At 39.5% G+C, this 14,700-nt stretch overlaps 1 protein-coding gene across 6 annotated transcripts in view; it reads left to right on the top strand.

The window, feature by feature from the left end:
- fto (FTO alpha-ketoglutarate dependent dioxygenase) overlaps positions 1-14,700 on the top strand; it is a 131,824-nt gene that overhangs the window by 40,335 nt on the left and 76,789 nt on the right. For 4 of the 6 annotated variants that reach the window (XM_020592459.1, XM_020592462.1, XM_020592460.1 and 1 more), the window contains exon 7: positions 1,646-1,765. In XM_020592459.1, the coding sequence (XP_020448115.1) occupies positions 1,646-1,765 (120 nt within the window). Of the gene's footprint in view, positions 1-1,645; positions 1,766-9,752; positions 9,866-14,700 lie in introns of all 6 variants that reach the window. The other 2 variants (XM_020592463.1, XM_020592464.1) reach the window with 1 other exon arrangement.

Raw genomic sequence — 14,700 nt, 5'->3', positions numbered from 1 at the left:
TGGTGAGATGCGTTTCTTCAGATACTGGTGAGAGCTAGGAAGACCAGTTTGAGTAACAGATTCATACGTTTTGGGTTTTTTCAGATGCCAAAATACTACAATAGTTTATAATACTATGAGGAATAATTTGACAATTCATTTTCACAGCTGCAACTATTTTATCTTACTGTACTTAACCATGATCACGAGGTACAAATACAGTGTTCATGGTACAAAATGATCGAGCAGGAACATACAGTACGCTTGCCACCGCAGTGCCTTGCTGGATGATGTCAGGTTGCTGTTAAAGATGAACCAGGTTGAACCGTTTTGCTGGATGAGCATGGGTTGTTTTACTGTAGTTCACATCCCCATACACTAGTGGAATGAGAACGCTGCATTTTTTCATGCAGAGCTAGTGGAAGCTAGTGCACGTTTGTTGTGTTTGAACATAATTAGTTGGAGACAGGGTTAGATGAGAATTGATGACTGGCTCATTGAAAAAATTGTGCTACATGAACAGAGCAAGAGATGAATAGAGAATACAGGAAATTATTTGTATTGCCTCTTTGAGACCTTGTGAGACCTCATGAGTCATGAGAGCTTTTGGGTAGAACTAATATGCTAAAACTGGGTGACTCTTTTTGAGTCCACAGCTCTAAAACGTATCTGCTGTATACATCGGCTAATGCTCTGTTTGAAGAACGGTAAACAAAATACTTTTCAGGAAATGAACAATAATGTTTTCAGGTCCATTTGATATGTGACTCCTTGTATGCAACTGCGCTTTGTGTTGTACAGTCGTCTGCGTCAAAATGAAATGGAGCTTGCATTGTTTTGGGTAGATGATGCTTTGTAGGGTGTTTTGGGGGAGGGCAACTCACAGTGTCTTGCATTTACGTTAGTGGCAGTCTTTGACATACACACTCACATTGGCACAGGCGTTAACAAAGCCATGTGCACACCGGTGTAGACAGATATTTGCAAAGGTGCAAACACACTGATACACATACAGGTACAAATGCTCAAAGATGCACACAGAAAAACACACTTAGGAAAAGATAGGCTACACTTGGCTACATGAAGCATCCTTGCGAGGATTAAATCAGCACTTCAAAAGAACAGGAAACAAAAACACTCCCAGCGGTGGAGAGGGGAGCTGAGACTGTCACCACCAGTAAGAGCGAGGGGTTGGGAGAGAAGGAGAAGGAGGGAGGAGTTTTCAGGTGTGTATGGAAGGTGTGTATGTGTGTGTGTTGGTAAGTATGATCATTGTATAGAGTGTGTGTGTGTAATTTTACTGGATACCTGTTTGAAGTTGGTAGATCCTTTTTTGGAATAAAACTGTCAAAACCTTTTCTCAGTGTAGCTTTATTTAAACCTGTGTGAATATTAGTTTCATCTGATAATTTCAAAACCTAGAGTAATATATAAAAATGCTTTTCCTCTGCATTAAATCAAATATTATCCTGTATGATCTAATGCTTTTGTTAATTGTTTAAAAAAATGACACTGAATCCCCAAGTTGCCCCCAACGGTTAGAGCCATTGGTTGAGTTGACACCGCAGATGACTGCCTCAGTTCTGGAAACAAATTCCTTGTGTGTAACATACTTGGCCAAATAAAGGTGGTTATTATTATTTTCTGTGCATGTCCGTGTGCACAGGTGGAGTTTGAGTGGCTGCGGCAGTACTGGTTTCAGGGCCAACGCTACGCCCGCTTCTGCAGCTGGTGGACCAGACCGATGGAGCAGCTGGAGAAGGACTGGAAGCTCATGGAGACCATGGTAAGATCACTCAGACCGGCTGCTGCTTTCTCAGCTTGTGTGTGTCACTATAAAAAATATATAATTCTTATAATAATAATATTAATATTACGAAGGGTAATATCTAATATTTTCACAATAGAAACATCAATCTTCAAAAATATTACTATTATAATTATAAGATTTTTAAGTGTGGAATGAATGATAATAGTAATAATGCCTCTACATTGTATACATTTATTATTATTATTATTATTATTATTGACAATAATAATAATAATAATAATAATAATAATAAATGTATACAATGTAGAGGCAATTATTATTATTGTCAATAATAATAATAATAATAATAAATGTATACAATGTAGAGGCAATTATTATTATTATTATTATTATTATTACTATTATTAACAATAATAATAATTGCCTCTACATTGTATACATTTATCATTATTATTATTGATGATGAGAATAAAAACACTTTTATCCTTTCTCAGAAATTTGAGCAACTTCATTACTACTACAGTCAGCCTGTCATTTTTCTCAGTGCTCAGCATGCTTGTGCTTCTTACCCAACTACACAAGTGATCTACTGTCCAATAATGCTCTTCACTAGGGAGGGTGTGTTTAACCTCTAGAGTCCCTGCGTCCTCATATGAGGACCGCACAGCTTGGGTTTCCAAAGCTCAGGACTCTAGAGGTTATAGTTACATGGTAGATTGTCCAACGTTTCACCACAGGGCATTATTAAGGATTTGTCATGTGTTTAATTGTAGCTTCAGAGACGTTTTATTGGAGAGCTATTAGTTAGAAAAGAAACACTAAGCATTGTCAGAGTTGTAATTAAGTCACCTTAGTCACAGCTCTGTACTCTACATATCTGCTGTCGACACACACATGCACACATTAGTTGTTGATGTACAGGACATAAACCAAATGCAGTGCAAATGCAGAACCAAGCATAGATGCATAGATGCTTGGTTCTGCATTTTCTCTCTACAGGTCACACACAGTCCCTCACAAGGTTTCGAAGTGTGTGGTGTGCTTATGTTTGTTGGTGTGTGTTGCAGACATGCAGACACCAAAAGCAGCAGGGGGCACTCTTGTATCACTGTAGCAGCAGTGGAGAGAACGAAAGAGCTGTGCTCCTCTTTTCCTCTCTGCTCCTCACTCTCTCTCTCCCCCTCTCTGTCTCTGTATGTCTCTCATCCACTCCTGCTGTCTCTGGGAGCTCTCTGTCTCTGTCAGTGTCGAGTGCTGAGCAGTAATCACATCTAATGCTCAGGCGGGGATAAAGACAGGGGCTGGAGGAGAATAGTACTGCTGCTGCCGACGCTGTTCAGCACTAGTCATAGTCTCTCTCTCTCCCTCTCTCACACCGTGGAACAGCCTGGCAGAGGGCGGGTGTGTGGGGGTAGTAGACTGGGGCTAAACTCATCTAGAGCCCCACCTCCGGGTCCAGATGAAGTGTGTGATTTGGACCTGTATTTAGGAAAGGGCATCAGTGAAATGTGAGGTCTTTCTCTCTATGTTGTCTCTAATGGACAAGAAAACTATATCCACTGTGTGTTAGTGTGTATGTCTGTGTTCATGTGTGGATTTCTGTCATGCAGTGGTAACTTAGCGTCAGCCTTTAAACAGTACAGCAAATCAAATGTGAATCATATTTTGTTAAATCAATAAAATAAGATCATTTAAAAAATAAGAATATTTTAATATACTGTATATCTGAACAAACAAAATGAAATTGTATGTAGAATGTTTTATACATGTGCATCTCAAATCACTAACATAACACTAACTTGTCTAAATCCTTAACATACAGTAACTAATTTCAAATGTCAAATCATACAAAAGCCAGTATGTCTTTTGCAAAAATGCATATTGAGCATATGCAAAAAATAATACAGTGGTGAGCTCATAAATGTAATGATTCACTATTGTGATGAAAGACAACATTATTGCTCTGGCAAGCATTATTTACATACATGTATTGACCTGTGATACGCTGATGAAAAGCACTTTACAGATGTGACTTATAGATTTTTCTGTTGTGATAGCTGTGGCTTTTCTGCAGTTAGATTAAAACACATTTCTCTAAATTACTTTGACTTATTTAAATTATGTGGGTTCCCCTCTACATTCCTTTATTGCATATATTTTACATTTTGAAGCCGCAAATTGACAGCATAGTGTGATTTAGTGAAATATAAGTGAGCTGCTGTGTGCGGATGCTGTTTGCCATTTATTTATTTAGACTTTTCTGTTCTTGCCTGCTGAGTATATTTTAATACAGAATTATTTTTGTCAAATTTGATATCACCATGGGTGTTATGAAATTACAAATATATGTCTCTTTAAATAGGGCTTATAAAATGGCACTGTGTTGTTTTATACACTGTGCTGTAGCAATAAAACTGCCTATTGTTTTATCCTGCTAAAATAGCAATACAAACAGCCAGACTTCCTCTCTTTATTGTCATATTTAGCACACAGTGTTGCAGGATGTGCTGGGCTATGTATGCATTTGTTAGTCTGTATGAAGAATATTGCAATATGGGGGACTAGCTCCTGTTTATGGATACGGCCTCTCCCTGGGGCTGCCTTTCTGCTCCTCATCCTGTTGTCATGCAAATACTCATCCTTCCATTTGAATGACATTCTGATAAAATACATAAATAAATAAAGAAAGAGCCGAAACAAAACAAGTCCACTCGCTTACTGGCCTCTTTTTTGTACCTCATGAATTCATGTGGTTCCTTGATAGAAACAAAGAGGCACGCTGCCGACTAAACTTCAAGTGTGGGTGTGTGTACGTGTATGTACAACCAAACTATGATGTGTGAATGTGTGTGTAGTGTATATAAGTTAAAGGTTGTTTCTGAAGGATGAAAGAAGGACATTAACTTAAAGGTTTTACATTCCCCTGTGAGCCAGGGTGCTGAAGTCCATTTAGACCTGCCTGTCTCGCAGCCTTATGTTCCCTCTGGAGTCTCCTATCATGGCTATCATACAATAGTGACATTTCCTTAAACTAACAACAGTGAATAGTTTCCATCTGACTGACAATAGACCGAGACTCCTGGCTTTATGCTGAATATTTTAAGTACAGTTTTTTTTTTTTTTTTTTTTTATCTTTCCTTTTTTTACTGTGGGGGAGAAGCGACAGCGATGAGCCCATGAGCACATTTCCCTCTTTTTTTTTTGTCCTGTCCTCTGCGTGTGTTTGTGCAAGTGTGTGTATGTATGTGTGTACCATTGATGTTAATGTATGCACTCGGCATGACTTTAATTGATTTAGCAGCTCTGCTTGCATAGTACAGCCTTTTCCCTAATTTGTCACTTTCCTGACTTCTGTGGCTGCTCAACTCACAACTTCAAAAGCAGCAGCAGATGCAAATTCAATGCGCTCTCTCTCTCTCTCTCTCTCTCTATGTTCTTTCACTCTCTTGTTCTGTCTTTCTTTCACTCCCACTACCTCACCATATCTCTGTCTCTTTCTCACAATTTCTCCCTCATTTGACAGCAAAATGAGCCTTGTAGATGGAAATCTTTTCAACACATATCAAGGAAATTAATTTGCTTCCATAATAAATGGGATCCACTCAGCTGAATGCATTTGTATACTTCAAGATGTACAAAACAGGAAGTGGTAAAAGGGCCATGTCTTTCTTTACTCCATTCACCCAGCCTGTCACTCCCTGTTTTCTAGCAGTTTGGACACACACACACACAGACATATGCACAGTGCACACACTCTGTTTTTTCTTATTGTGTGACAGAATTTACCTCCTCAGATTTATAATGGAGGTGTGTGCGTGTGCAGGGATGTACTTGGTAACTGTTTCATCTTCTTCCCTCACTTAAATAACAGCCTTTGGAAACAATCTGGACTGCTGAAGTGGGTTGCACTGCAATCATGCACAGTCTGGCCCCATTGCCATCGATAGCTGATTAGGTTATTGACCTAGCATGTGGAGGGGTGGGTGCGCAGCAGGGGTTGTGGAGGGAGTGATCAGTAGTGAGCTTTCCGGAAAATCTGTAGAGAAAGAGAGACAGAGAGAGGGAGACAGAAAAAAGAGAAGCGCGAGAAGGGTTGTATGTGTGTCTGGTGGAGGAGGGTTGGGGGGTCAATGTAAATGTTATTGCTGTGTGAGCTCATTTGATCAAAGTCCTGGAAAGGTTAAGCGAATCCAATCTGGTTTTGTATGGCAGAGTGGAGACACAGGCACTAGGGAAGAAACCCCCAGGACGGAGAATGGATTATCATATTGGCGCTGGAGAAGCAGGGGCCTCCGACGGACAGTTTACCCTGCCCGTAATGCGTTTAGACAGCAATTGGCCTTAATAACCTTTATTGACTTCAGCGGGTCAGTGCCAAGAATCTAATTATCAAAGTGTATCAATTTCATTGGAGTTTAGAGTTGCACCGCTCAAAATAATTATTTTAAGGTCAGGCCAGGGCAATTAATCCCCTCCACTTATTTGATGGCTTTGTAAAACATTATAAATGTTATGGTTTCTGTTGTGCATTTCACCGTAAATAATTTTAGGGTGCAATTTTTTGTAATGTATTATTTGGAGAGTTTGCTGTGCTGGTCCAGCTGAGGGATAAAGTGAAAGCTAGAGGCCACAGTTTAATCATGTTGCAAATGTTTACCAGCAGTCATTTTTCTCTTTCGCTTGCTGCTTTACTTGCACAGTCAAGCAGAGTTTTATACCCACTTTATATGCACACATGGAACCAGATTAATTATAAGTGTGAACTAAGCAGTAAACTGTTTAAAGACCATTTTTATTGCTCATTATGAAGCCATTTATTATCTCTTATGTTAAATTACAGTGTTTATGTGTGGTATTGTTTTGCATTTTAAGCTCTGCACAAATAGGCTTATACATTTATTATATTCCAATTTTGTGTGGTTCCTACACATATATACAGTATGTGTATGTTTATATCTGTGTGTATGCATGTAGGTTTGTTTGTAAACGTGTGTGTGTGTCAATGTGTTTTTGTGTGTATGTGTGAGCAGTGTGTGTCCAGAGTGTGATTGAAGGAGGTAAATGTGCAGTCTCGCAGTAGTTTATCCTTCATTGACAGTCAATACGTGCTGCTACCTGGATAGTAGCAGCTGTTTTTCTTATCGCACAACATAGACTAGAGGCCTAATCCACACATTCATTATTGCACAGCCTTGTTTACCCACGGCTCTATATTAGCTTGCTTGCTTTGCCCTATTTAGACACAGCTGAATAAAAAAGAAATTACTGAAAGATTATTGTTATTATTCATTTAAAGAGGAAATATATGACTTATAGTAGATTTTACATCATGTGGTAGCTTGTGGTTAAAAATATAAAATGAAAAGAAGCAGGATGTGAGAGAGAGAGAGAGAGAGAGAGAGAGAGAGAGAGAGAGAGAGAAAATATAACGGTGCAAAGGTATTTGCAATTCTCTTTGAAGTGCCTATTCAACAGGGTAAGCTGAATTTTCGGCAGTGCCTGATAGTGTTCTACGTAAATGCTTAAACCCCTTTAGAGAATTTTCATGGGCAGATACGCAGTGGCTTGAAGGGAGCGTTTATGTTACCTGGAGCCAGTGCAGCCCGCAGCTTTGTACCTAAAGATGTACACTGGTAGTGAATGGAATCCCACAGAGGTTTGCCTGTGACAGAATCTGCAGCATCGCTGTAAACCAAACCAGGGGGGAAAAAAGCAAAAAAGCTGAGCAGGTTTAACCCTGTCACTCGTCTGCTGGCATCTCACACATGCATTTATATACATGAACACAGACATGGAAGGAAAAGGGCGCACACATACAATAGTGCCCATTTAGGAAAGTTTAAAAGAAACTTTGTTCTGTGGGTTCATTTGGCCGTACTTTTGAGTAAACACATGCGATTAACATTTTGAAATGGTGACTATTACTGCAGTTGAAATTTGTTTTCAACTGACTTTCACATGTTTATTTTGAAGCTACAATATTTAGTTATTTTTTTAATCTCATAGTATAGAATAAACATAGCCTATTCAAATAAGCACATGGAGACGTGTTTTATATCACTATGTCATTATGAAAAAAAATGACATCGATTAAAGAATCCCTCATTTTTTTGCCTTTGTACGTCTGAATGGAGTACACCTCATCTTTACAATGAGGAGGTGGGGAGTTTTATTGACAGTGCTTTGGATAATTTAGTTTGTTTGTCTGTGAATTGTGATGTTGACAGTGTTTTACTGTATCAGCAGGCTTTGAAGGCGGCTTGTCTCGGCTTCTTAGAAAACAAATGAGCACTTTACAGAGACTGATCTGCTTTATCCGCTTAGCAGCTCCCTCAATCCCTGCATTTATTTATTTACTTACTTATTCATTTACTTACCTCTGTATGGATTTGGTTTGATTTCCCCACCACCACCACCACCTTCACCCCCACCTCTCCACATCCTTGGCCCTGATCAGCAAGATAAGCCTTCAGAGGAGGGGAGATAACATCCATTAAAGTGGTAAAGAGGAATTATGGGGCAGCCCAGATTAATCACTGCTCAGTTTAATCGCATTCAGTGAGGGCAGCAGGGTTGGCTGCAGGGCCCAGCTCCTTCCTGTGTCATACCAACAGAGAGAGATGCAAGGAAGGAGTGTTTGTGTGTTGAAAAGTGTTGTGATGGGGGAGAGAGTGTAAAAAGATGAAAAAGAGATTTCAGAGCATCTCATAATTATTTTAGAACTTTGATTCAGGTGTAATTGTTTACTGTCGCAGGCAATCATAACAAAGTGGTGGAGTATAAAAAATACCGCAGACACAAGAAAACACATTGATTTGTCACTAAAAGCAAAAGAAGAACTTAAATTCTTGTTCAATTTATATGGTTTTAGTGCAGTATTAATCTGCCTGAATATTGAATATACATGGCTAGAGCTTGTCTATCTCTTGTTCAATATTCCTCGTGTTCAGAAATAGTAATACACACAGTGAGATGTGCTGAGCTCTGTAAACCAGAGTGAACAAAAATAGAGCCCTTATATTCTGAAATCTGTGCATGCACTTTTAATAAAATCATTTCAATCTTAATCTGGTCCTGTGCTTGATATTCTTATTATTGTTTATCTACACGTCAACTCAAATTCATTTTACATTTATTTGTACAGCCCCTAATCACAGTCACAGCCCCAGAGGGCTTCATATCGCCCACACATAGTGAAACAATAATTTAAACTGATTAATGAAAATGAAAGCATCCCAGCCCAACTATAGAGTAGGTCCACAAAGTGAACAATAAAAAATAATCTCACCTTAAACTTAGAGGCCAAAATAGAACATAAGGATCTAACAGAGAGCAAAAAGGCAACAAAATAGTTCAGGTCAAAACCCTGACAAAATCAAGTAACACTATGATATCAGGTTGTGCTCTTTTTCAGAAGGTCTCAGGCGTAACGTCTTCATCGTGGTGAAGATTTGATTCATAATCAGCCTTTTTTGTTCAAATGAGGCATGGAAAAATAGCTTAGTATCTTTCTAATTCTTCAAAATCACTAGAGCAGGTATGGTGTTCAGGATCAAGTATAGAAAGCCTTCTTTGAAAACAAAGAGTGGACAGAATGTGGTGATTGTAAAATTGCAAGGTGAAACAGGGAAAGGAAATGAACAAGTGTGGTTTGGCATTTCTTGAGGTGAGGGGAATAGAGATAATGGTAAAGATTCAAGTTGAAATCAGAGCATGTGAGAGAAAGTAAACCAGGAAAAAAAAGAAAAACTGATGTTGTAGGTAAGGGGATGTGAGAAGTCAGGAGGAAGTTGAAGTCCTGGGAACATTCTGGGAAGTTCCATGCCTTTTTTTTTCTTTTTTGTGAAAGTAAGTTCTAGGCAGTTACAAAAACCTCTACCATGATGTAGATTGTTTAATATTAATTTCTAGATCAGTTCATTTAGAAATTACATGCAAAGCAAATGGAAATAGTTTAAACTTTATTCCTGAGTCACATACTGTATATTGCATGCACATACAGGTCACAGGAAGTGTCAGTGTGCAGTGGCAGACAGGAAGACAGAAGCAGCTTTATCTTTGGCAGATTTTCAGGCTGTACCACACTGAAGAAGCTGCAAGCAGCCATCCTTCCAGGTAGTGAAAAGCTTCCACTTTCCTATTTTTTTCTTGCAGATAGAGCGATCTGATGGGTGGTGTTAAATGGGTGAGATGTAGGACAGTGTAATTAACGCTAGTCCTTTAGCGGTCCCCGCCTCGCTCCGCTGGGAGCGCCCGATATAGTGCTCATTAATTCCTATTTGTGTGTAATGAGAGGGTCATGTTGGATGTAATAAATGGCTCTTTTATTTGGGTGAGAGCTGAAGGGCCGCATCCTTTTCTGGTTAACAGTCTCATAAACACCCTTTAGCCGCTCTCAACAGCCTCCCTGGGTGGGGAGAAGTCACACATACAGTATGCACATACATTAACGCACTCTGTAGATGTGTTGGAAAATCAAGTGTGCTAGAATCACGCAAGTCACTTTTCCTAACTTTTGCCAGCAGAAAGCCATGATCTAATCAGCGTTTGTATATGGCTTTTCCCATTTACTATACATTGTAGGCAAATGCAATGTTAATGCTGATAGTTTACTAGACAATATCCATGTTGTCCTGTCCTCCAAGCAATCAGTGTGTTTTGTTCCTGTCAGTACAGTCATTTGAAATAGGTAATTTCTCTTATAGTTTCCCTTATCATATAATAAGATACTGGAAATTACAGATTTGTCTGAAGAGTCCTTAGCGGTTATGTCCAAATGCTGAAGTTAGAACCAGAGATGACCAATGAGCAGCATTATTATTAGGCCCTAAATTTTAGGGTCTGTTTTGTGGAAAGCTTAAAACCTGAATGCAAACAATAAGCAAACATATGTTAGGAAAAGAAATTTGAACTTGACTGCTTTTTGATGTCTTGATACAATTCAGTATAGGTTTCTGTATATGATGTGCGTCAATCTGAGGTGTACCAATTTCTCTTCAATTTAATTAATTAGATTACATAAATAGACTCCACAACAGAATCTGTTTAGAACATTCATGGTTTGTATTGAACATTCAGTACAGTGTTAAATGTAAAAACTGCTAAAGCATCTGTGACATTTTTGCCAGCTCGAAGTAGACAGTGGGATCTTAAATCCAGTTATATATACCTGCTTCGTGGTGTGTGCCCCTGTCTATTACTCTGTAGCCGTTGTAGTGTGGAGAATATTGTCTACGCCAGCAACAGGGCTCCCGGTGTATATTCTTAGGGAAGCATTAGATGAAACACACTTCTGTTTTTTCTTTTTTTTTTTTTGTCACATAATGTATAGCGCTTTGAATGATCAATAATAGGACATGAACTAGAATGATACAATAGAGAGTATACTGATTACCTCCAAACCCCAAGTGGGCCTGTCTCTTGATCATACTGCATACAGTAGATCTTATGGCCTTATGGTAGATTAAAATCTGCCATACTTTAGACAGAGTCATTCTTTTCTTAGTACCTCTATATGTAATTCACATTTGATGTCAGACTAGACGTACAGTATCAGAGGGCTTGTTTAGTTTCAGTACAGCAGCCTACAGCCAAAAGCAAAAGCAGAGGAATTGCTACACTTTAGACTTCCTATAGTAAATCAAAACTTTGATAGCCTTGCATTTCAGCCCCTGCAGGCATACCTCTCCTCTAAAGCAAAATTCCTTTATGCGAGAGTGATGGAAACCCTTTTTATTGGTTTAGCATTTTTGAAGACGTGAAGTATGGCGCAGTGAATATAACACTGTAACTCCGGGGCTGAGAAAAGCTGGGTCTAGCCCCAGTCAGCAAAAAGGTTTTTTACTGGCAGGAGAGTGAGGTGCTGATCACAATCTGCTATCTAGCTAGAATCTAGACTCTGCTTTCATATACTGAAAGAGAGAAAGGCGGTTTTAACAGAGCAGATGGTGCTTGAGTGTCACGTTCATTGCAAACATTTCTGTCCAGTTCTGTCTTCATTGTTCTGAATTAGTCAAAGCGCCTCTCAAAGCTTTCTTGTGATGGATGGATGATACATTCAAGACTTTGCACAAGTGTGTGTGTTTGTGTCCCCTGTCCCAGCCTGATGAAGAGCTCATTCAAACTAAGAACTATGTGGTTTAGCCATTAAGGCCAACTGGATCCCCACTCCTTATCATGAGACAGACACAAAAGCCTTGCAAGTAACAGCCCGGTGAATTTTTATGTGATATTTGTGGGCCCATTGGAATACGAGCCAACAACAGATTTGCCTTTTCTTCTTTCCACCAAAGGGAAACACCACAAAAGCCTCTGAGTTCTGCTTCATTTGACCCTGTGGAAACATATGTCCTTCCATTCCGCTTATATTCTGCCCAGAAGATGGACTGCCATGGAGCCCATAGAAAACATCCCTGCCCACTTGAGTGTGTTACAATGGCTTCAAACAAAATCACTTGTCAGGGGTCTTCCCTCTTCAAGCCCCCCCCAAGTCTTTGTCACTTTAAACATGTTACTCTGATATTTCAGACACATTTTTCTAATGTTTTACACTCCATATAATCTGCTGTGTGTAGTGAAGCCCATTTTACTGCTTGACATAATTGATGGTGCCCACGACCTTGCAAGGGTCAATCTGCCAGAAAGCCCTTGGTTTCTATCACCACAGAGATCAAGAGAACACATTAACACACCCCTGACACACACAAATGCACAGACACACAGTAAAATTAGGGATTGCTGGACATCCTAAGACATGACATATCTTTTTATTGTGTAAATATTTACGTAGATATTTCCTTGATATGTGTTGAAAAGATTTCCATCTTCAAATAGAATCTTTATAGAGATCTTTCCACAAATCTTAAAATCTAAATTTTCTTTTTTTTACTCATAATGTTTTAAGGGCTGAATTTTAGCACTTATCACTGATTGGTACTAATGAGTATATATATGTAAGGAAAAAACTAAATATGCTTGGTCTAATTACTTTATCAGTTATTACATTTTTTATGATTTTAGGATTAGGAATAAAATGATTTCTGGCATAACAACATAGAAGTGTTGGAATACCTAAGGGCCCTTTGAAGTCTACGCTCTTTAAATTTGAGCTGTAAGAGCTGGCCAACGTTGCAGACACATGCACATATAACAAAAAAGTCTTCCTTGAATCATCACAACATGCGTTCTTTTTCTTCCTTCTTTGCTAATATCAAAGGTTGCAGCTTCAGAATTGGGAAGACAACCCTGACCAGCAAAGTTGGCACCCTTCGCTTTTTACTCACTCACACACACACACACACACACACACACACACACACACACACAGAGAGAGAGAGAGGGAGAGAGAAGTTATCAGCCAATCTTACGTTATGGAGACTGAGTAAATTTCATTTCAGATATGCTTCAATTTTAAGCTATCTGTAATCATGTGACAGCAGACAGCAGAAAACACACACACACACACACACACACACACACACACACACACACACTTTTTATGACTTCAAGTCTGATATCACAGAAGAGTGAATGTAGTCTTGGCTTATTTCTTCCTGGGCTAATATAATTTTTCAACCAGCGTAGAGTCCCCCTAAGAGCAAAGTACCTTTGTGGTGGCATGCGGCACACACATCCCTTGTCCAGACTGGAACTGTCCATGGCAGGGTCACCACTCCCTAGTTGTTTATATCAGGAAGCAGAAGCTATACTTTACCCCTAGCAAAGTGCCTGATGCTTTTTTCTACCAGTGGCCAAAGTGATATTAGATTCTTGTATTAGGGGGACAGGGAGGCAGAGACAGTTAAGAGTCTGCCAAACTCTCATTCCCAAGGTCTACAGTATGAAATCACATGTCAGAGTAGCTGAGCTTAAACTGTGGCAAACGTCAGTCGGTCTAGAGATCTGTAGAAAAGGGCTACATCTTACTTAATGTCCTGCCATGTAGGTGAGCAAGAACAACTCAAGTGGTGGAGGAATGACAACAGGGGTTTTAACACACGTTTTGGTGACACTGTGGCTCGTTGTTCCTTAAGCACTACATAGATTGCCTTAGTTTTTAATACCTGATTTTAAAGTTATTTGTTAGCTGTTGCTTTAGTATAGATGAGATTTTTTACCACATTATATTGGATGTTTCTTGACTTTTTAATCCTTCACTGAATCCATTTTTAATCATATTTTAAACTGCACCATGATCATCCTACTTGTGGATTTTCGTGCGCCCACCTCCATAGACTTCTTAAACTCTGAAGATACCATTTTATAACAGTGCCTCCTTTGACCTCTCTACCAGACTGCACTCAATGCTTTTGGCTAATTTAAAAATTTGCTGAATTTGAAGGTCATAAATCCAGTTTTTATCAGATTCAAGAGGATGAACAGCTTCTGGACTTAATGGCTCTTGAAGCCTCCCACATTCCAGATAACAGCACCACACCTCCCTGGGTTGTTGCCTCTGCCATCACAGACCTGGAGCCACCAAGTGCCAGGTTGAGCCATGAGGATGATGCCTGGCCCAGTCTTGTTACTAAATCTATAAAATGGAACTATTACACACGCACTCCTTAGGAGCCCTGGATTATTGTCTAGGGTGAGAAGAGGCAAGACAGGAAGCCCTCTCATTCTCCTTGATCTGGCTCCGTCTACCTGGGAAGCAAGTTTGAAGTGTTCGGCCCAACACCTGTACACTACTAGCCTGGAGCCCTCGGCCAGTCCAGCACAGCTGCAAACAAGTACTGGCTACTTCTGGTCACCATGATCTACACTGGCACTCCACTTCTAAGGTAACCGGCTTTAACTCCACAAGTCAACACCTACATCAGTTCTCAACTTTGGTTATAGGTGATGCTATCATCAGGATTGTGAGAACATATTCAGGAATAACCTTTTATTTCCCAGGTACTACAGTCTGTGACATAGCAGATAAAAATTCTGGCCTACCACTTGAGATG

Source organism: Monopterus albus, unplaced genomic scaffold (assembly GCF_001952655.1).
Source record: "Monopterus albus unplaced genomic scaffold, M_albus_1.0 scaffold17.1, whole genome shotgun sequence".
Classification (NCBI taxonomy): Eukaryota; Metazoa; Chordata; class Actinopteri; order Synbranchiformes; family Synbranchidae; genus Monopterus; species Monopterus albus.
This window is presented reverse-complemented; position numbering and strand designations above follow the sequence as displayed.